This window comes from Myxine glutinosa, chromosome 7 (genome assembly GCF_964187855.1).
Source record: "Myxine glutinosa chromosome 7, kmMyxGlut1.1, whole genome shotgun sequence".
Classification (NCBI taxonomy): Eukaryota; Metazoa; Chordata; class Myxini; order Myxiniformes; family Myxinidae; genus Myxine; species Myxine glutinosa.
Genome location: NC_136267.1, coordinates 45051756 through 45073085, shown reverse-complemented (window position 1 = coordinate 45073085; position 21330 = coordinate 45051756). Strand labels below are relative to the sequence as shown.

Genomic DNA, 21330 nt, shown 5'->3' with positions numbered 1-21330 from the left:
GGGAAGGATGCGAAGCGCTTACCTGAACAGAAGCACACGGGTTTAATCCGGAACCCACAAAACATGCAAACACGACGAAGAAAATTCAACAATAATGATTTTAATGTAAATAAATGAAAATAAAGCAATGACGAAATAAATGTTGAAGTAAATTAATTTCCTACTTTAAGCGACCCTCCATGCAGACTCAAAAACAGACAAGAAATATATATGAATGATCGTTTTGAAGGCCATTTTCGCGGGGGTTGGCCTTGCCGGCCCCATGACAATCATGGTTCCCTGTTTGAGGCAATGTTTTTATGGCCGGTTGCCCTTCATGACGCCAACCCTTGGTCGCCTCTTACGATGCGCAGGGATACGGTGTACCTATTCTAAATCGGGGTACACACCGTGATCATTCATCCCAGCAAGCTGGTACTCAATTTGCCGACCTCGGAAAGATGACAGGCTGAGTCAACCCCCCTGGCATTAATTCAGCGATCGACCGGGATTCGAACTCAGGATCCTAGGATCCCAAGCCTGCACCCTAACCGCTAAGCCAACACCAGGCTGTAAGGCTGGCTATAGTACACCAGGCTATAGACTCAAAAACAGACAAGGGGACAGATAATAAAATTAATGTTTCCTTTAGCCGGCCGGCACTTAGCTCTGCATCCCGAATGGGCCCTTTTGCGAGGTTGTGGCGATGGTGGTGAATCTCGGAGTTTGCTCCCCCCGGCGGGAACCAGGCACAAGATGGCGGCCGCGCTCCACGGCGTCACGAACGTGAGGCGATTTGTGAGGGCGGCGCTCCTTTGCTCTCCCAAGGACGAATGGCATGGCTTTCAATCCACCATGACCTCAGCAGTCAGAAACCTCCTCAAATTACTGCCGACTGGTGTAAAGTGCTCCTCACTCCAGGACCACACAGAGGTGCCCGTCTTGCTCGTGCAAGAACCCACACCATGAGCGCGAGCGAGACATGCTCTTGTTCCTCTCACTCTTCTCGTAACGTCATATCGACCGACCAATAGCCGAGCTCTATTGAATCACCCCATATCTTCTTTACCAATGATTACCTTCAGGGCGTGGCCTGCCAGCTCCGATCATTTGGAGGCGGGGCTTACTTGTCGATCGGCAATGTTCGGGTACTGTCGGTTGTTGTGGTGGTTTTCATGTAAGTTTTGCATGGACAGAGTTGTAAATGTAAAAACGTCGGGAAAGCTACAAAGGGAAACCACATACTGGGGACAACTAACCTTAATCCCTAACTAGTCAACACAGCTTCACCCCTCGTTTGAAGACACATAAACAATCTTGCGCTCCTCGAGATGTCTCCTACGCGTCCACGGTCCATGCTATAACGATACAATCCTATCTTTCCTATGGGAATCCATCTTGTAACCCCAGAAACGTCGCAATATTCTGGAATTCCTTGGCAGTAATTGACTGTTCACACCTTATCAGCTCACCAACACCAGCAGGCAAAATGTACCCCAGACCATGATTCCACCTCCTTCATGCTTCACAAGTGTTGAAATGCACTCATGGTTGAATCTCTCACCAGATCTGTGATGGCAACGTTCTGGGGCATCACTGCAAGGCTGAAATCTTGATTCATCCACCCACAGAACTCTCTGAAACCATTCTGAATCACAGTTCCCATATTCGGCCAAAAAGTGCAATCTGTCCTGAATGTTTTTCTTGGATAATGAAGTCATCTTAGCACATCTTCTTGAGGCAAAACCAGCATCAGGGAACTTCTTGTGATGCTCCTTCTAGAAGCAGTCTTGTTTTCAGCAGTTAGGAATTCCTCTGACAGTTTCCGCTGGCTTTTCTTTCTTTCTTTCGTGGAGAACGAAGAATTTCAGTCGCCTGTCATATTTACTTGTAGTGGCTCTAGGCCTACCAGATCCCTTCTTTCTTGCAGTAAAACCAGTTTTCTGTAACTGTAGACGTATTCTCTTTCTGGTATGCAGAGAAATAGGGATGTTCTCCTTCTTCATAAGCTTGTGGATTTCAGAATAAGTCTTGCCTGCTTGATGAATACAAGCAATTCGATTTTTATTATTCTCATCAGCATGGAACATGCTTTGGAGGCATTTCTAAATTGAAACACAAAAAACATGACCTACACGAACTCTACAAGTCATAAATTAGAGCAATTTAGGCACTACATATGCACAAAACAGTCAAAAAAACATGACACCCTAAAAATGCATTGCAGATCTTTAAAAGTACTTCTAAAAGGAAAGTATTATTTTTGAATTTTTTTGTTACACAGAACAACTCAAAACAGTCTTATCTTACTTTTTATGTGCAAAATTTTGATCTATTTTGTCTTACCTGAGATATTGTCCTTTAAAGTTGGAAGGCAAAAATATGGAAATTTTGTAATTTTCAGAGGTTTTTTTGAACAAAACTTCTTAAAACACGCATTTTTTCATTAAAAATGCTATAAACCGTGTGGAGGTCTTTTAGCTACTGCAACATGAGTGATCAATTTAAACTGGAATATGTGCTGTGCATCTATGGCTCCAAATTTGAAAGAAAAAAAACAGCTTGGCTCTTCTTTTTTTTTGCCACGGAGTGCATCTCACCCCCTCTAAACGACCCAATAACTCTTCTCCCTCTCTTCCAATTTCCAACCTCAAACTCCTTCCCACCCTCCTTCAAGTCCTCCTCCCTACCCTAACTTTCTCTCCCCCACACCAACCAGAGTGAATTTGTCAGGACGAACGGATAAATAGGACGTCATTGGTCACATGTCTGATCAAAGCGGGACGTCTTGGTAACCGGTCATCACTGCCAGCAGTTATAAAGTGGCAGTTATAATGTATTTTATTTTAGTGTGACTTTATTTATCTACATCTTAGCTTTCATATATAATGATTATCAGGTTTATTTCAATGTCTGCTTGCCTTTGCACATGTTTGAACATCATTCGTGGCGTTTCTCCAAATATTTTATTTTGTGTGTTCGCTCATTTGCAAACCTGACCATTTGTCAGTTGAACGTAATTTTTCGTTGGCATTTGTCTTGCAAAGCTCTGGCCTGCTTTGTTTAACCTTTTGAGGTTTTATTTTTATTTTTATTTTTATTTTTATGAATTTCTTGTGGAGTGTTAATGAGTGGATTTAATCATTTATAAGTTATTAACATTTATTGTGAAGTTATTAACACTCTGTAATAAAGTATTTTATTATTTTTTGCATAAAGTATATGTACTTTGTGGCGTTGCACTTTTATTGAGACTAGGCTCGTCTCTTGAGCCCCATTTTGAACAAGATGACGACTTTGTTTCCAGGGTGTTGTGGCCGCACTGCGTGATGGCTTTGGTTTCATAAAGTGTGTGGAGCGAGAACCCAGGATGTTCTTTCACTTCAGTGAGGTTCTGGATGGAGCAAATTCCCTGCACATCTCAGATGAGGTCGAGTTCACCATTGCCCCGGTAAGTGTTTGTCAGAACAGTGTTGTTCTAAGTACAACCGAACATCTAAAAGCTTTTAATTTATCACAGTGAGCAAACACTACTCTACCGCCCAATCCACTCTCTCCACCCCCTCTAGTGTTGGTCATTTCATGACAGGTGATCAGGTTTGGAAAATTCCACCACCCTATGACCAGAGAGTATCGAGAAACCAACTCTGTTTGCTTGTTTATCCAATCTTGGTGATATAACTCCTTTGTTATCATTGAATGATCAAATTGATTCCTTTTCTCTCACTGACATCATCCCAATACGAATAGCAAATGGGGCAGTCTGTGGGTGGTCTGTAAATGGTCAGTAATTCGTGAAGGTGTTTGTCACAGGGCTCGACATTAACGGTTGTCCGACTGTCCAGAATAAGCAATTTTGCTCATCAGACAAGTTAACCTCAAACCTGTCGAGTGTAGGCCACTTCCAGAAGTTTAATAAAGTTGTTGTATCATACTTTGAACACAGTTGTTATTTTAAATATAAAGCCACAGTGATTAACAGCGACAAAGAAGATCATTATAGACTCGAGCGCCCCCTCCCACCCCCCCAGCCCCACCCCCCCCCCCCCCTCCTCACTCCCCTGCCCCTGGCACGTCAGCAACAAAGGAGCATCATGGTATCGTCCCACCTGCTCACAGTGCAAATAGTTGGTCGGGTGCAATGGTTGAGGGGACAGGTAGATCAAAAAGTATTGAATGTAAAAAAAATATAAGGAATTGAATGATGTGTTGGTTTCTGTGAAATATGAAACCGTTGACGAATTAGTTTTACTCTAGCTCGTTTAAATTTCTGAGCCACATATCCATTGCATTTCAGTAATTTCACAATAAAATGTATTTGATGATTCTGAATTGGCTTTAACCTTTAACGCCAAATGCTACAAATTTGGGGCAAAATCAGTTGATGGAATTCATCAAACAATTTGAGGGTTACTCTGTAATACTGTTAGTTATTGATCGACATTGAAAGATTTTGTTTTTTCTCCTTTTACAGGATTTTATAGCAATTTTAATTCAAAAAGATAAAACTTTCTATCTCCTAATCAATCCTTGTATTTTAAAATGGGATTGAGCTCTCTTTCTCTCTTCTGTTAGTAGACAATGACTCGAATTTAACCTAAAGGCCGAGAATGCACAAAACCAAACCAGCTTGCAATGCTTCCTCTTCTGCCTCAGGTACCAAAACACTCGTCTCCCATTCGCGAAACGCATCTAGAGAACCCTACGTTCACGGAACGGGACGCGAAGTATCAGGTTTGAATAATCGGCTGAGTCAGTGTTGATCTTCCAGTTGGGTTTCTCTTCTGGGATTCTGCACGCATTTTCCATAACCTTTCCTTGCACTCGCATCTGAGCTTTAGCTCGTTAATTTTTTTTTTTTATAAATCCTCAGCATGATCGTTGGCCCGGATGTACGGAATCTCGCATAGAATGTTTTCAAAAAAACTGAGATTAACGGGTAGTTATTATGAGTATTTTGCTCTCCTTGTCTCGAAAGCTCGAGTCATAGATCAAACTTCCTCTTTAGATTATAGAGAATGCCTTCAGATAGTCATATAGTGTGTTAAAAAAACAACTTTCAAATGTATCGGTTTGCTTTCTAGTGACATCAGAAAAGTTGTCATTTAAAGTGGTGACCTGCTTTGGCAAGGTGAAAAATGGCCTACATCTGCAAGACAGGTTGACCGAATTAGATTGTTGTTGATTTAACAACCCTAATTTCCTTATAATCTGAGACGAAAACCCACCCCACCCTTACCCTCCTCCACAGTGGAGAACTTTACCCATAAAATGGCCCATTGTTTAGAATTATAGGCATGAATTAATGTATTGTAACAAAATATGTTTGTACATTGTCAATAATATCACAAACGTCCAATTAAATTCTAACCATCGATAATATCGTTGTCTTGTTCACATAGAAATCTGTGTTAACTCTGCACAACAATGATTCAGGATGGTCTATGCATTACACGGTGACATGTATGTATTACATGGACGATGACGAGACACATGCATGAAACGTTTGAATCGAACATCGATGGCAAGGTCATATTTGGGGCTTGTCCATGCACAGGGTGATTTTAAAATGATTACTGATTACTGTTACTGAAATGATAAAAAGTACTGTTGCATATACGCAGCTTTCAAAATGACGTATGAATGCTAAATGAGCCTTTTTCCGCATGCGCTGTGCGTGCATTTACACCGATTCGGTTCAGCTCACGACGCACTTTTAACCTGCCATTGCTCGCGTGAAATCTGTGATTCAAGTAATCTTTTAAATATTAATTTTCAGCATTTAGACAAAAGGATGGAAATTTCAAAATGGTTGACAACGATCATTCTTTTTCTGAATGCAAATCGGACTCGGACCGCAAATCGGACCACACCCTTAGTCTTTGGCTCAAAAGCCGAGTCCACGAGGCAGCAGGGAAGACAAGCTCATTTTTAGGGCGCCAGTCACCCGCCCGCAGCTGTAGCCCCTTCTGTGAAAACAACTTATGCCAACGAGAATATAGGGTTGACTTACCTGGGAGAGACTGTGTATTGCTCAATGCCAGGCATTATAAGCACACACACGGACAGACACTTTTCCCTTCACCAATATATGCAAAAATGGAGTATAATTTTTCTTGTGGCACCGGAGCTGAACATATGTGGAGTATGTATACATATATTAAATTTAATAAGCAGAAAGTAAATGCCTGCGTGGGGCTAGTGTGGAAAAAAATTGACTCAACCCGGGACTCTAACCCATGGACCTCATTTACGCGGTGACAGCCCACTGAGCTATTGAGTCTTCGGGATATCCTCACACTAACACTGCGAGCTTTATATTTATTTATATATATATATATATATATATATATATATATATATATATATATTGTTGCAGATATGAGGACTATTTTTTTTGATTGTGTGCTTTATTATTATTGTTATTCTGTGCCTCCTGCCTCCGGAGCTGTGTAAAGGTCAAAGGGCGTCCCATAATTAGTCCATAAAGCATCCACACCACAGCTAATCATAGAATACCCCTGTTCGATAGCTTATATCTTATTATGTGTTTTAGGGTAAGGCTGTGTCTCCCATTAATTGAAATACTCCATTGCACCAGTGAAAGAGATAGATTCCCTTCATTCCCACTCCCAAAACTTCCATTCCCCCTTTTCGTCAATTGCCAACTGCATTTTGGGCGGTTTTCTCTTCATCCGCCATTGACCACGAGGCAGGGTTGGGGAAGAAAGGCGGGTCCCCACCTCATCATAGAGGGGAGGAGTGAGTCAGCCCCACTCAACCAACCACGAACAAGGGGTTGGACTTGGAGAGGGTGTGGAAAGAAAGATCGAGGAGGTTCGTGAAGGTTGAGGGGTGGGGCCTATATAACCCACGGCAGGGCGTTCCCAAGGCAGACAAGGGAGATGAGCTTTGACGACAGAGAGACGAGAAGAAGTCCAGGGTTGAACTGCAGCTCGAGCCACCGAAACTGCACTCACTGCAGCTCGAGCCACCAAAACTGCACTTGCTGCAGCTCGAGCCACTGAAACTGCATTTGCTGCAGCTGGAGCCACCGAAACTGCAGCCACAGCAGCGTGAGGCCTGGACGGCAGTTTGGAGCAGGGCCGCGAAGGAGCGGCGGCTGCCCACGAGTCGATCAGCTGCAGAACTAGTTGGACCTCCCTATCCCGCCAGCCATCCACCAGCCACCCACCTGCCATCCCTATCATCATTCCCCGTGTAAGTGTGCTCGTAGTCTGTCTTTTGTCTTGTCCCTGGGTAGTAACAATAAGTCTGTATAAGCTAGTATTTTCACTGTCACCTGCGTCTCATGTGCTTGTAAATAAACGTGACTGCTGTCTTTTTGCTTATGTGTGTGAATAGTAAATAAATTTAGTAGTACAGTGATCCCTCGTTTATCGCGGGGGTTACGTTCCAGAACCCCCCGCGATAGACGAAAATCCGCGAAGTAGCGACCATATTTTTATTTTATTATTTATATATATTTTAAAGCTTTATGACCCTCCCCACACTCTTATTAACCTTTCCCATACTCTTATAAACACTTCCTATACTCTTAAACACTTTTTACACTCTTAAACATACGTAATTTTAACAACATATAAAATTCTAATGGGTACTCACCATTGAAGATACTGTAGCGACCCATGGGTTCCCCAAGCAAGACCAGCATTAGAATCTCCTTGCTCCAGCCGGTGACGTCACCGGCGGGGATCCCCGGCGCCAGAGTGGCTGGTCACGTGACCGCCAAAGCGTGCCGCGCGTGCGGGTATAATCAGCTACACCTGTTGATCACGTGACCACCAAGCACGCCACGCTTGAGAGGCGTGGCTTTCAGTTTCTGGTTGTGCTTTATAATTCAGCCCGATAAACGGGCTTTTCAGTGTTCCCGAGTTGGTTTTGAGAATAAATATCTTCTCGGACGAGTTTGTGTCTTGCCCGTCATTTCGTCCGTATCAAGCAAGAGCCCCGGCTCTTCAATACTACAACTTGCGTGATGAAGATGATGATGAATTAGCTGTGCAGTACTGATGACGATGAAGGTGATGACGATGATGAATGTACTGCACAGCCAGAAAGAGCATTACAGTTACCCATTACGTGGGTAACTAGCGCAAGTGGAAGCTGCCACATCTGCGTTTTCCATACGCACGACTCTGTCTCTCCTTCTACTGTACACTATGTACAGTATTTTATTTCTTGTAATATGTTTTAATAACTGTATTTTTCTTATTTTTTTACGTTTTTTAATTTTTTAGGCTAGAAAATGCTTATTTTACCACAAAAATATTTAAAATAATAGTATATAAAAATACATTTATACTGAAAAATCCCGCGATATAGCGAAAAATCCGCGATATAATTTTACATATACTAGCGAGAAAAACCCGCGATGTACCGAAGCCGCGAAAAGTGAACCGCGATATAGCGAGGGATGACTGTATTTCCAAACCTTTCTTTGCCTTCGTTTTCCTCTTTGCATTCGGTCGCTTTAGAGTTTTCCCGATTGAATAGCGGTGGCGCGATCCGGCCAAAGTTTGGGGCAAATCGGGTATTAGTCGGGGAATAACTGTTCGGTCGCGGTAATACCAACCGCTCGGTAAATAACATCTTTAACCGCGTCCGTAACAATATATATACATACATACATACATACATACATACATACATACATACACACACACACATATTGTTACGGATCTCGACGTCGGCCTTTCCCCCTTAAGAAGGGGGGATTAATCCCCTTGTCCGCGACTGACCGACGTGAGTCCTGGGGGTCCCAACGCTCCTTCCGGTCGGGAGCAGCCAGGGTATTTGGTCTACAAAAACTCCCAAGGACCTGAGTGCCACTCCTGACCGTGAAGCAAGGGAGGGACTCCCGCTCGAACCCCGGTTTTAGATGGTCTAGTTGCCGAGTGGTTTTTAGCAACCCAAAGTTCGAGTCATTAGCATTCACTAACCCGATTCCGAAACGTTGGCCAAATCGTGCCACAGGTATTCAATTGGGAAAAGACAAGGACGAAACGGATGTAAAGGAAAGAAGGCAGAGTAAGGAGGAACAAATATGATTTATTACTAACTAATTATGTACAAGTCAAAAGTAACCAAGGAGAAGGAAGGATACGAAAATAAAGACAGAAAGAGGGACGGACCAGAAGGACACAGTGCAAATTAGCTTACCTATTACAGTCTTACTTAGAAACCCAAGGACAAGACAAAAGACAGACAACGAGCACACTTACACGGGGAATGATGGCAGGAACGAATGCAGGAGGTGGATGGCTGGAGGGAGAGGGAGGTCCACTGGAACTGGGTCACGGTCGGGCCGGGAGCGGCAGCTCCGTTCCTCCGCGGCCACGGTCGGCACCGCCGTCAACGCCCAAGCTGCGGCTGTGCGAGCTGCCGCGGCACGAGCTCCGCCGGTCGAGTTAAAGCTGCCTGGTGGAGCCAACGCTGCTTGGTGGAGTCGAAGCTGCTTGGTGCTCTCTCTACGACTCCCACTCTGACAACTCTCAGGACTCCTTACCCTTGCTCTCAGGACTCTTTGGACTCTCTTGAACTCTCTTGAACTCCCTTGAACTCGCTCTTTGGACTCCTCCCTCTTGAACTTCTTGCAAAGGCTTCCGCGTGCGTTTATATATCGCCTCGGGCGATCAAGCCGCCGGCCTCCAGGACACGCCCATCGGTGAGCTCGCCTCGGCCCTGATTGGTCACGAGGGCTCACCGATCCCGCCCTTAGAGGAGGCGTTGGCAAGGCCACGCCTTGTTCCCGGCGCTGGGCCGATTCCTCCCACCTTCTGCTCCGAGATGACCTCGTGGCTAATGGAGTCTTGCAGCGAAAAAAACCACAACCCACAGCAGCAGCAGAATGCAGCAAACCGCCCAATGCAGTTGGCAATTGACGAAAGGGGGGGATGTGCAGGGAATCTACCTTATTCCACTTCGGGGCAATGCAGTATTAATTAATGGACGACACAGCCTTAACCTAATACACATAATAAGGAGATAACTACTGAACAAAGGAAATCTATTATTGGCTACGTGATTGTATATGGAATAACTACGGGCACGACCTTTGACCTTTATACACTGAATGGAGGAAGGAGGGTGATATTTTACAACACACAAAAAAACACAATTCTCAAATCCATAACAATATATATATATATATATATATATATATATATATATATATATATTTATATATATATATATATATATATATATATATATATATATATATATACATATATATATTGTTACGGATCGCGGTTTAGATGTTACTTTGGGCCGAGCGGATGGTCCAACCGCGACCGTTACAGGATCCCCAATTGGCCCGACTCCCCCAACGTTGACCAGATCGCACCACAGATATTCAATCGGGAAACCTCTAAAGCGACCGAAAGAGAAGGAAGAGAGAAGAAGACAGAGTACGGAGGAAGAACAGATTTATTATACACACACAAGCAAAAAGAAGGAGCGACCAAAGTTATTTACAAGCAATGGATGGAAGAAGCAGTCACACAGTGAATCGTTAACTTATACTATTCAATTTACTTAACCCCAGGACAACATTCAAGACAGACGACGTTCACACTTACACGGGGGAAATTGCAGGCAGGGATGGCGGAGGTGGGTTGCTGGAGAGGGAGGCAGGGTCAGGTCCCTGCAACCGGCAGGGCTGGAGGTAGCAGCTCCCAATTCTTCGCGTTTTTGGCGGGAAAACCCTCAGTCGCGTCGACGCTGCTGATGCTGTGGACGTCACGCGCTGGCTCGGTCACACCTGCTCCTCTCCTTCTGGTGGAGCCGTCTCCCTCCTCTCAGCGCGTCTCTCCAACGCTTGTTTCCTCTCCAAGTATCTCTCCTTTTTGGTTTGGAGCGTCTTTCATCTCACAGCTCACAGCTCATCTCTCATGTCCTCTCTCATGTCATCTCCTCAAGCAGTCCCTTCCAGTCGCTTTTATTACTCGGGGCGGAATCAAGCCGCCGGCTGCGAGGGCACGCCTACCGGGTCGCTAACTGCGGTGCTGGTTGGCTGTTAGGGCTGTCCGATTCCTCCTTTGATCATGACGACGTGCCACGCCTGTGGGTTGGCGGCTCCTACCCCCCTCTTCTCCGAGATGAGCACATGGGCAATGGCGGCTTGCGGGATTGAACACCACTCGCACCGCTTTTGAAAGGAACTTTGGGGGAGCGGAGATGATTGGGGAAATTGAAAGGGGCCTACGCTTATTTCGTTTGATACAATGCAGAGTCAATCTAGTGGGAAACACATATTTAGCCTACATGGAATAAGGAAATAAACTATTTAAAAAGATATATCGTGGCCTGTGTGTAAGTTTCATGGAATTAACTAGGAGGACGGCTGCGACCATTATTTACATTACGAGGGTGTTACACACAACAAAACCATACTTTTCACATTCGTTACACTTTCTCCAAAACTGTTACACTTCTCAAATTCGTTACACTGCACCCTCCTTTCTTCAGGCCCGTACTCGGGCCTACAAAACTTTAACTTAGTGTGACACGTAGGTGTAATTCCCTCTACAATTAACCTGACCCTGAGTGTGACAATCTTAAAACACAAATAAGTATGTCCCCCTATTGCATTGCACCCTGTCTAACAGACTCAAGCCCACAGCTAACCGAATTACGGAATTGTTCTCAAACTATACATTTACGGTGGGGAGCATTATTTACAATGACGTTATTTCTTATTTACAACGCAACCCAGGACCTGTGTTTTTTTTTTTTTTTTTAGGGAACAAGAAAAAGAAATTCCTGTTGGGAGGGAGGAGACAGCACGCATTGCATCGATGCACCAGTACCAATACCACCAAAGCACCCAAAAGCACCACAAAAGCACCACAAAGCACCACTCGGTGCACAGTCACCACGGTTTATAATAAACACAACAAAACAACTGGTGGTGGTCTTCTCTTTCTCTGCTGGGCCGATGTTCTTCCCGACGTCTTCTGGCTTCATGCGGCCTACTTGGAAATAATAAAAAGCACAACTTGTGTTCATTTTTATTTAGGGCCTCAGGGGCCAACTAAGGGTGGTCCACCTGTTTGGCATAGGTGCCACCTTACCGAGGTCCGCAAGCAAGATTCCCTGGCCACTATGGCCGGTCTCCAACAGAGGTGCCCTGCCCCAGAACCTGGGGTCCATCAAGTGGTACTTGGCCGCAGAACAGCGGTCCATAAAGTGGTACATCAACGCAATGCATGCTGGTTCTGGGAATCTCGTGCGCACAATGGCCACCTCACGCACGCTCCCCTTGGCGCCCAATGGCGCACAGGTCCTCAAGTGGGAGACAAAAGGGGGGAAGACAAATGAGCGAGGGGTAAGGTCACAAGGGTACACGTCAATAAAGGCAATGCAGGGTGAAGTGCGTACGGAGAGCGAAGTGAGAAAAACTCGTCCCTACCGTACGTCACCCCCCCGTCACCTGCACTACCCTTGCCCTTACCCCATATTTACAAGAATTTACACCTTTACAAATTCGTCACTACGTCTTGTCTTCCCCATCTTTCCCTTCTACACCAAATTCGTCTCCAATCCCTCTACTTCAAAATTTGCCATCACCAATTCATCATCAATCCTCATAAGGAGGGATAGATGGAATTACGCACAATGTCACACCCACGTCATGATGCGTCTCACAATCCAAAACATTTGCATTAATGAAAAATAATAAAACATGGCATGGTGTGGAGTTACCTCATCTCAGGTGAGTGGATGCAGATGGTGCGAGGAGACTCCAATCCTAACTATCCTCTAAATGACTTTAACACACTTTACACTACCCGGGGTCTCTCCCTGCCAATCCATTGGCCAACTTACACTATGGGTTCTAAAAACCAATTCCCATTGACCAAACTGTGGTGCTTCTCAATTTGGGGTCTCACTCCCCCGATTCATCTCCCGGTGCCCTCGCACAATTTCTGGGCTGTGGCGTGTAGCTCTCCCAGCAGGTCTACCCACCTGCACACCTCCACCACTGTAGTTGCCACCCGAGCTTACCTGCTCCTCACCCTAACCTATCTAACTGGGGAAAGCCCCTCCTGGCTCTGTCACCCCACTCGGTGCCCTCTGGCACTGGGCTACCCGGGTCCGTCCTCGGGCCCCATCCACAACAACTACTACCGGCTCCCAGAGCCCACCTGCGGCCTCACCTGGCCGACATCCTCACAGTGGTGGAGCGCCCAACCAACTACACACACTAACAGGCTACCCGCCCAGCCATTTCCACAACACTAATGCACCCATCCAAAGACCATTCTTTCACCCGCACCACAGATGCCAATATCCAACCACAATTTACCTATACCCTCTACCTAACACTTACTCTACCCGCCCCGGGTATCCGTGATGGGGGTCCACTCTTCCCCCATTCACACCTTCGCACCATCCACTCCACTCCACAATTTCCACCATACTCACTCCACGACCATCCATTCCAATACTCCATTTATTCCACACTACCATTCTCCATACCTGCTGTTGCACACCTGTGCCCTCACACCTGGTGCCACCTGCACCCTCCTTTCTTCCTGGACCATTTGGTCATCACAATACACATCACCATCACTCACTCATACACTGCTCCATACACCTGTTCAGTTGCACACCTGTGCAATCACACCTGTTCAATTCTCAAACACACGGCATCATCTCATCTAACTACTCCCCTCTGAAACTTGCGCTTCCCAGTCGTCCCTTTAAACTATTGCGCTCCCACGTCATTATCATCCACACTAATCTACCTGCGTCCCCACTACATGTATCCTTGTCACTAACTAACCTTAACGTCACCTAATGTCATCTTCTAGGGCCCTACACACAATATCCTAACCCACCCGGGCTAGTTTTCACTGCCATCAACCCCATAAACCTAGTGCTCCTTTGCCCCCACCTGTGAGGGATGACAGAGTTGCCATCCCACCACATGGGGGGCGTTCCCACTATCATCCCCCCCAGTCCTCTGACGCTACGAGCCCCCGTCGCAAGAGGTACTGGGTCCTGCCTCGGCATCTAGAGCCGAGGCGATCCATGAGGGCGCCTGCTCGCCGGCATAAGGTCTTATCCGGTCGGCATGGACGATCCGAGGGGGGGCCCGTGGCCCCATTTTGATTTTAATGACCACGTCACAGATTTGCGACAGGACGACTCCCGGGCCTTGCCAGGGGGAGGTGAGTTTTGGGCACCTGCCCTTCCGCCTCCGGGGATTAAAGAATCAAATCTTCATCCCCGGAGCGTATTGACTCCCCTGGCTCCGGTCGTCGTACCTACGCTTCATCTTGGCCCCCGCCAGATGGAGCTGGCGGTGGGCGAAGGCATGGACCCGCTCCATGCCTTCCTCCAGGTGACGTGCGTAACCCTCCCTCGGCGGTGTATCCGTGGTATCTGGCACGGGACCGCATAGCAAGTCGGCGGGAGCCCGTAACTCCCGCCCATACATAAGCAACACTGGACTGCATGCGGTGGCCCCGTGCTGGCTAGTTCGGTAGGCCATCAACAGGTACGGGAGATGTTCGTCCCAGTCATCCTGACGGTGGTGGTGAACAATGCCAGTTGTTGGATCAATGTTCGATTGAACCTTGCCACCATCCCGTCAGATTGTGGCCGCAGGGGCGTGGTTCTGGTTTTCCGAATTGACAGGAGTCTGCACACATCTTTTAGCAATTGACTTTCAAAATTTCGACCCTGATCGGTGTGCAGCTCCTGTGGAATCCCGTGCCGACATACAAATCCTTCTACGAAGGCCTGTGCTACCACCCCTGCTTCTTGGTTGGGGAGGGCATAGGCCTCCGGCCACTTGGTGAAATAGTCCATTACAACGAGGATATACTTATTACCTTGGCGGGTGCGGGGCAGCGGTCCTAGAATATCCATAGCCACCCGCTCAAGGGGGGCCCCCACCTGATGTAATTGGAGGGGGGCCCTCATCCTCCGTGCTGGTCCCTTTTTGGCAGAACAGGCGTCGCATCTCCGACACCAGTCCTGTATGTCGCGCCCCATATTCACCCAATAGAACCTCCGGCGGACCCGAGATATTGTCTTTGTCCTGCCCAAATGGCCGCCGGAGCGGGTACCATGCACCTGTTGCAATATGACGTTCTTGAATTTGTCAGGGACTATCACCAGCCAGGAAGTTCTATCAGAGGGAACCTCCACCCACTTGCGATACAAGATGTTGCCTTTCAATTCCAGGGTCTGCCACTGAGCCCAATACGCCTTTGTTTGCGCCCCGAGGGGGGTGACCTCTTCCCCCTTTGGTCTTTGCCCCAATTTGACCCATTGGAACACCGGCCCCAGAACAGGATCCTCCTGCTGGGCCGTGCTCCAAGCCAACTCTCCAAATTCCTCGTCCGCGGTTAGTGGCAAAATTGGCCCTCTCACCCGGGTTGCCCGGACGACGAGAATCGGGGCGGAATCGCCCAATTGCTCCCTCTCCTCGTGTCTCGCACAAAATTTACAGTTTTCCCCCAGACAAGGACGCCGAGAGAGTGCGTCCGCATTACCATGGGCCTTCCCGGCCCTATGGGCCACATCAAAATCGTACTGCTGCAACTTTTCCAACCACCTTGCAATTTGGCCCTCCGGTTCCTTGAACCGAAGGAGCCATTGCAAGGAGGAATGGTCAGTTCTAACCAAAAATTTCCGCCCGTACAGGTACGGGTGGAAATGGTTCATGGCAGCCAGCATAGCCAATAACTCTTTGCGAGTGACACAATAATTTCGCTCGGGCCTACTTAAGGCCCGACTATAGTAACCAGTCACCCTCTCCACGCCCTCCTGTGTCTGAGACAAAACTGCGCCCAATCCTTCCTGGCTCGCATCCGTGTCCAGGGTAAATGTCCCGTCACTAGTGGGGTAAGCTAGAAGGGGTGCGGATATTAGACACCCCTTCAATTTTTGGAAGGCCTCGTGGCACTCCCGTGTCCAATTAAATCGCGTCCCCTTCTCCGTAAGCCGGTGGAGGGGACGGGCCAACTCCGCAAATTTCGCCACAAAGCGCCGGTAGTAGGAGCAGAGTCCCAAAAATCCCTGCACCTCCTTGATGGTACGTGGTGCGGGCCACTCCTCTACCGCTTTAATTTTGTCTGGGTCCGTTTTTACCCCCTCGCGGCCGATCACGTGACCTAGATAGGCCACCTCTCTTGCAAACAAAGTGCACTTACTCGGGTTCAGCTTCAACCCTGCCTGTCTGAGGCACCCGAACACCTGGTCCAAATTAGCTACCGCCTGGGGGAAGGTCTTGGCATGTACTAGGACGTCATCCAGGTACACCAGGCATGATTACCATGGCATGCCGCCTAGTACATGTTCCATCAATCTTTCAAAGGTGGCGGGGGCGTTACACAAACCAAACGGCATCACAGTAAACTGATACAGTCCCTTACCTGTGGAAAATGCCGTTTTCTCCTTCCCTGCCCTATCCATCTCCACCTGCCAATACCCACTCTTGAGGTCCAAAGTTGAGAACCAATTTGAGCCCGCAACGGCATCGAGGGTGTCATCAATCCTTGGCAGGGGATATGAGTCCTTGAGTGTCACGTTGTTTAGCTGGCGATAGTCCACGCAGAACCGCGTGGTCCCATCCTTCTTTTTGACCAGCACAACAGGTGACATCCAAGGACTTCCCGAGGGCTCGATCACACCTGCGTCGAGCATTTTTTCAACCTGCTCGTCAGCTTCCGCCCTCTTGCTCCAAGGGAGCCGTCGGGCGGCCTGACGAATAGGCCGGGCCTCACCGGTGTGGATCTGATGTTTCACCAGGCCCGTACGTCCAATATCCTCGGTGGACAAGGAGAAGAGGTCCAAATGGGACCCAACCAGTTTGTGTAAGGCCTCCCTCTGGGTACCTCCCAACTCTACACTACTACGTTTTACCATCTCGCAAATGGGATCGGGCCAATTCCTAGAACTTATTGAAGGCTCCCCCTGGGGCCGGCTCGGCTGGACGTTCTCGCCCCTCACTGACGCGACTTCTCTAACTGGGGTGCAGCCAGCTACCCTCGTGCCCCTCACTATAGTGCGTGGTTCTGTGCTAATATTAATTACTCGGACGGCCACCACCGGCCCGTCCGTTTTTACAAGGGTACGGCCCACGATTAAACCAGGTATGGATAGCGCTGCCACCGGTTCGACCAGGCCGCAGGATTCCTGCCATGTCGGGCGAGCTGACCATCGGGCCGGCACTATGGCCTCGGCCCCCGGAGGGATGGTCACGGCCTCAGGAGCCTCCAGCTCCACCCTCTCGGCCGTGCTCACCCCCTCCAATGGTAGCTCTTCCACTCCCCATCGCAGGATCCCCCGACTCAAGTCGATTTTACAACCGCTGGCAGTCAACAAATCCAACCCTATTAAGCATGGGTCGCACACCTCCGCCACCCAAACCTCTATCTCTTGCTTTACCGATCCCAACTTGAGGGTCACAAAACCACGCCCTATGATCGGAGCCGTTGCCCCGGTAGCCAACTGCAAACTATGATTTTCCAGACGCTGGATTTTACCCCAGCCGTCTGCACTCGAATTAAGGACCACGGGGCTGATGATCGTGGCGCTGGCTCCCGTGTCCACCACGGCGTCTACCCCCACGCCGGCAATTTTGCACCGAATTGTCAAACTACCCGTCCCAATTCGGCCACAATGAATGACCTGTCACGTCAACAAGGGCTTCTCTCCATCCCCTACTGCCGAACACCGCCCTGCATGCCCGGCACGTTCTAGTTTCCCGGGCCCTGGCGGGGGGGTGTCTGAGGTCGGCTAGGCCGATCTATACCGGGCGGAGTTGAGGGCATCGGTTGGCGGGAAACGTCCCGGCGCGGAGCTCGACACTCCCATGCACGGTGACCCATCCGAGCACAATTATAGCACCTCACCTGGTAAGGTGCTTGCCTCCGGTATTCCAAATTCCCCCCCCTGTATGTCCGAATTGGGGTACTCTGTCGGGGACTACCGGGTGCCACCGCTGGGGCCGCCTGCCATGGTCCAGGTCCCGCCAGGCGCCGATCCACTAACCTCCGGACCATGCTCTCCAGGTCAGGGCCCCCGTCGGGGGCGGGCCCCCTTGGGGGGCCGCCCCCCATCACGGGCCCCATCTGACGCACCGCCACTGCGTGGCGCTCGCCTCCCCGGGCCAGGGGCCTCGCTGCTTCCCAACGGGCTGCAGCGTCGGCCGCCTGACTCATGGTTTGCGGGCGCCACATGGCGAGCTGTTGCCGGAGCTCCAGATCCGGAAGGGCCTGAATAAAGTGATCCAGAGCCAGGCTTTCCTGGGAACTCGCTGCCATGTCCGCGTGTGCAATCCCGACCACGCGGCGAATATCGTGAGCAAGTTCCCCGATGGTCTCCTGGGGCTTGCGTTTTCGCTGCGCAAGTTGGGCTTTAACAAGCTCGCTTTGCTGTTCAATGCCGAACCGATTAATTAATGCCGCACGGAGGGCTGACAGGGTGAGAGCACCCGGTGGTAAAGCCGTCAGCACCTCCGCCGCCGCACCGCGCAGTGCCCCCACCAGGTGTACTCCACCTTCGTCCGGATTCCAACCGTTGCCTTTACACACGTACTCAAACTGCGCCAGGTACGCCCTCAAATCACTCTTGCCGTCATACGGCGCGAGTGGGACCTTGTGGGCGCCCGAAGGTCGGACCCCGCGCGTCACTCCTTGCGGGACCAGCCCGTTCGGGCTCCCACAGTACGCTATTCCCGGGGGGCTCCCGCGCGTCCCCCGTCCCTCCAAACACTACCCCTCCTGGTGTCGATGCCTGGGTCGCCCCTCCGCAACCCGCTACCCACGCCATACCCCCACATCCTTGCTCACCAGCACCCCCCTCACTCCCCATAGCCAAACCTCCTTGCACACCTCCCCTGTCCATCCACTCCGGACCAGTCATACATCTTACCATTGGTCCCTCACGAACACCCGGGTCTACACCACCCCCCAAGCCGACTGAATCTCCCCTCACATCATATACATTGCCACTCACCTCCGTACCTCGTCGTCGCACCTCCTCTGCCACCTGCAAACTTTTTATTTGGTTAGTGAGCACCTCATCATGATTTGAACACAGACCTTGTACATATTCCATGACTTCCTCCTTTATCTCCCTCTTAGTTTCCCTCCGTCTCTTCTTAATTTCACTCACCCCCTCTTCCACCTCCTCTAATTTTTCCTTTACCTCCTTCATCTCCCGGTGCGCCCCCTCTATCTCTTCCTCTAACGCCACCTTAACCGTTTCTATGTGCGTCCTCACCTCTCGGTCCTTCGTCTCCATTACTTCTGTCACCTCCTCCAACTTCTTCGTCAACCCCTCATGTACCATCTGACATTCCTTTTGTGTTGCTATTAATTCGTTTTTAATGTCCTTTTGTGTCGCTTTTAAACCCCCGATGATTGCAGTGTTCTTTTCCACTTGGTCCGCTAGTTCCCTTTGTCCGACTGTCAGCTGTTCTACTCCCTTCGTCAGACCCTCTATGCCCCCCTGTAACCTAGCCGTATTATTCCTCACCTCTTTCTCCATACGCTTCTCACCTCGCTTTACCTCCTCGCGTAGCCCCGAAACCTCCTCACTTACACCTCGTCGTATCTCCTCCATCTCTTTTGTAGATGCCACCCTCATCTGTCCCAATTCATCCCTCTGAGCATCCAGTTTACTTTCTAACCCGATTTGCACCTCCTCTATCTGGTTCCCCATTCGTTTGATTTCCCTGGCAGATTGTTCCCCTATTTCCCGCAATTTGTCCTCCATCCTATTTTCTAACCCCATTAACCCATTTTTCACCTCTTTTATCCCGTTGTCTAACCCCTCACCGGTACCCCTCGCTTCGTCCCTCATTACCCCCAATTGCTCACTCTGAGCCCTCGCTTCGTTCCTTATTTGCTCACCCATTCTGGCTTCCAATCGCTCACTATTAGCCCTTGCTTCGTCCCTCATTTTGTCCATAAGGGCCCCGATTTGTAGCAACAAAAGGTCCGAATCCAACGGCGGCGCTGCTACGGTCGCGGGCGTGGCAAAATTTGGTGCCGCTACACCCACGTGCGCGAGGACGCCATTTTGCGTGCCTGAAGCCTCGTGCGCGAGGACGCCATTTTGTGCGTCTGATACCCCCTCAACCGCCTCCTCATTGCTCTCCTCCTCCCTTTCTTCCCCTAAGTCCTGGGTTACCCCTAACCCGTCTATCTCCCCCACCGACATCCGATCGCCTTGATTGTCCATGGCGCGATCTCAAAATTCGGGTTTTTCTTTAAAACAAAACAAATTTCGGCAGCTTGTAATTTTGAGCGCGTTAAGCGCGCTTCGGGTCCGTATTCCACTCCTGACACCAATTGTTATGGATCGCGGTTTAGATGTTACTTTGGGCCGAGCGGATGGTCCAACCGCGACCGTTACAGGATCCCCAATTGGCCCGACTCCCCCAACGTTGACCAGATCGCACCACAGATATTCAATCGGGAAACCTCTAAAGCGACCGAAAGAGAAGGAAGAGAGAAGAAGACAGAGTACGGAGGAAGAACAGATTTATTATACACACACAAGCAAAAAGAAGGAGCGACCAAAGTTATTTACAAGCAATGGATGGAAGAAGCAGTCACACAGGGAATCGTTAACTTATACTATTCAATTTACTTAACCCCAGGACAACATTCAAGACAGACGACGTTCACACTTACACGGAGGAAATTGCAGGCAGGGATGGCGGAGGTGGGTTGCTGGAGAGGGAGGCAGGGTCAGGTCCCTGCAACCGGCAGGGCTGGAGGTAGCAGCTCCCAATTCTTCGCGTTTTTGGCGGGAAAACCCTCAGTCGCGTCGACGCTGCTGATGCTGTGGACGTCACGCGCTGGCTCGGTCACACCTGCTCCTCTCCTTCTGGTGGAGCCGTCTCCCTCCTCTCAGCGCGTCTCTCCAACGCTTGTTTCCTCTCCAAGTATCTCTCCTTTTTGGTTTGGAGCGTCTCTCATCTCACAGCTCACAGCTCATCTCTCATGTCCTCTCTCATGTCATCTCCTCAAGCAGTCCCTTCCAGTCGCTTTTATTACTCGGGGCGGAATCAAGCCGCCGGCTGCGAGGGCACGCCTACCGGGTCGCTAACCGCGGTGCTGGTTGGCTGTTAGGGCTGTCCGATTCCTCCTTTGATCATGACGACGTGCCACGCCTGTGGGTTGGCGGCTCCTACCCCCCTCTTCTCCGAGATGAGCACATGGGCAATGGCGGCTTGCGGGATTGAACACCACTCGCACCGCTTTTGAAAGGAACTTTGGGGGAGCGGAGATGATTGGGGAAATTGAAAGGGGCCTACGCTTATTTCGTTTGATACAATGCAGAGTCAATCTAGTG

General features: G+C 49.2%; 1 protein-coding gene across 8 annotated transcripts in view; it reads left to right on the top strand.

The window, feature by feature from the left end:
* The window catches only part of CSDE1 (cold shock domain containing E1), a 63690-nt gene that overhangs the window by 28435 nt on the left and 13925 nt on the right, over positions 1 to 21330 (top strand). For 4 of the 8 annotated variants that reach the window (XM_078781608.1, XM_078781607.1, XM_078781605.1 and 1 more), the window contains exons 11-12: positions 3287 to 3430; positions 4636 to 4713. In XM_078781608.1, coding sequence (XP_078637734.1) covers positions 3287 to 3430; positions 4636 to 4713 — 222 coding nt within the window. The remainder of the gene's footprint in view (positions 1 to 3286; positions 3431 to 4635; positions 4714 to 21330) is intronic. The other 4 variants (XM_078781612.1, XM_078781611.1, XM_078781610.1 and 1 more) reach the window with 1 other exon arrangement.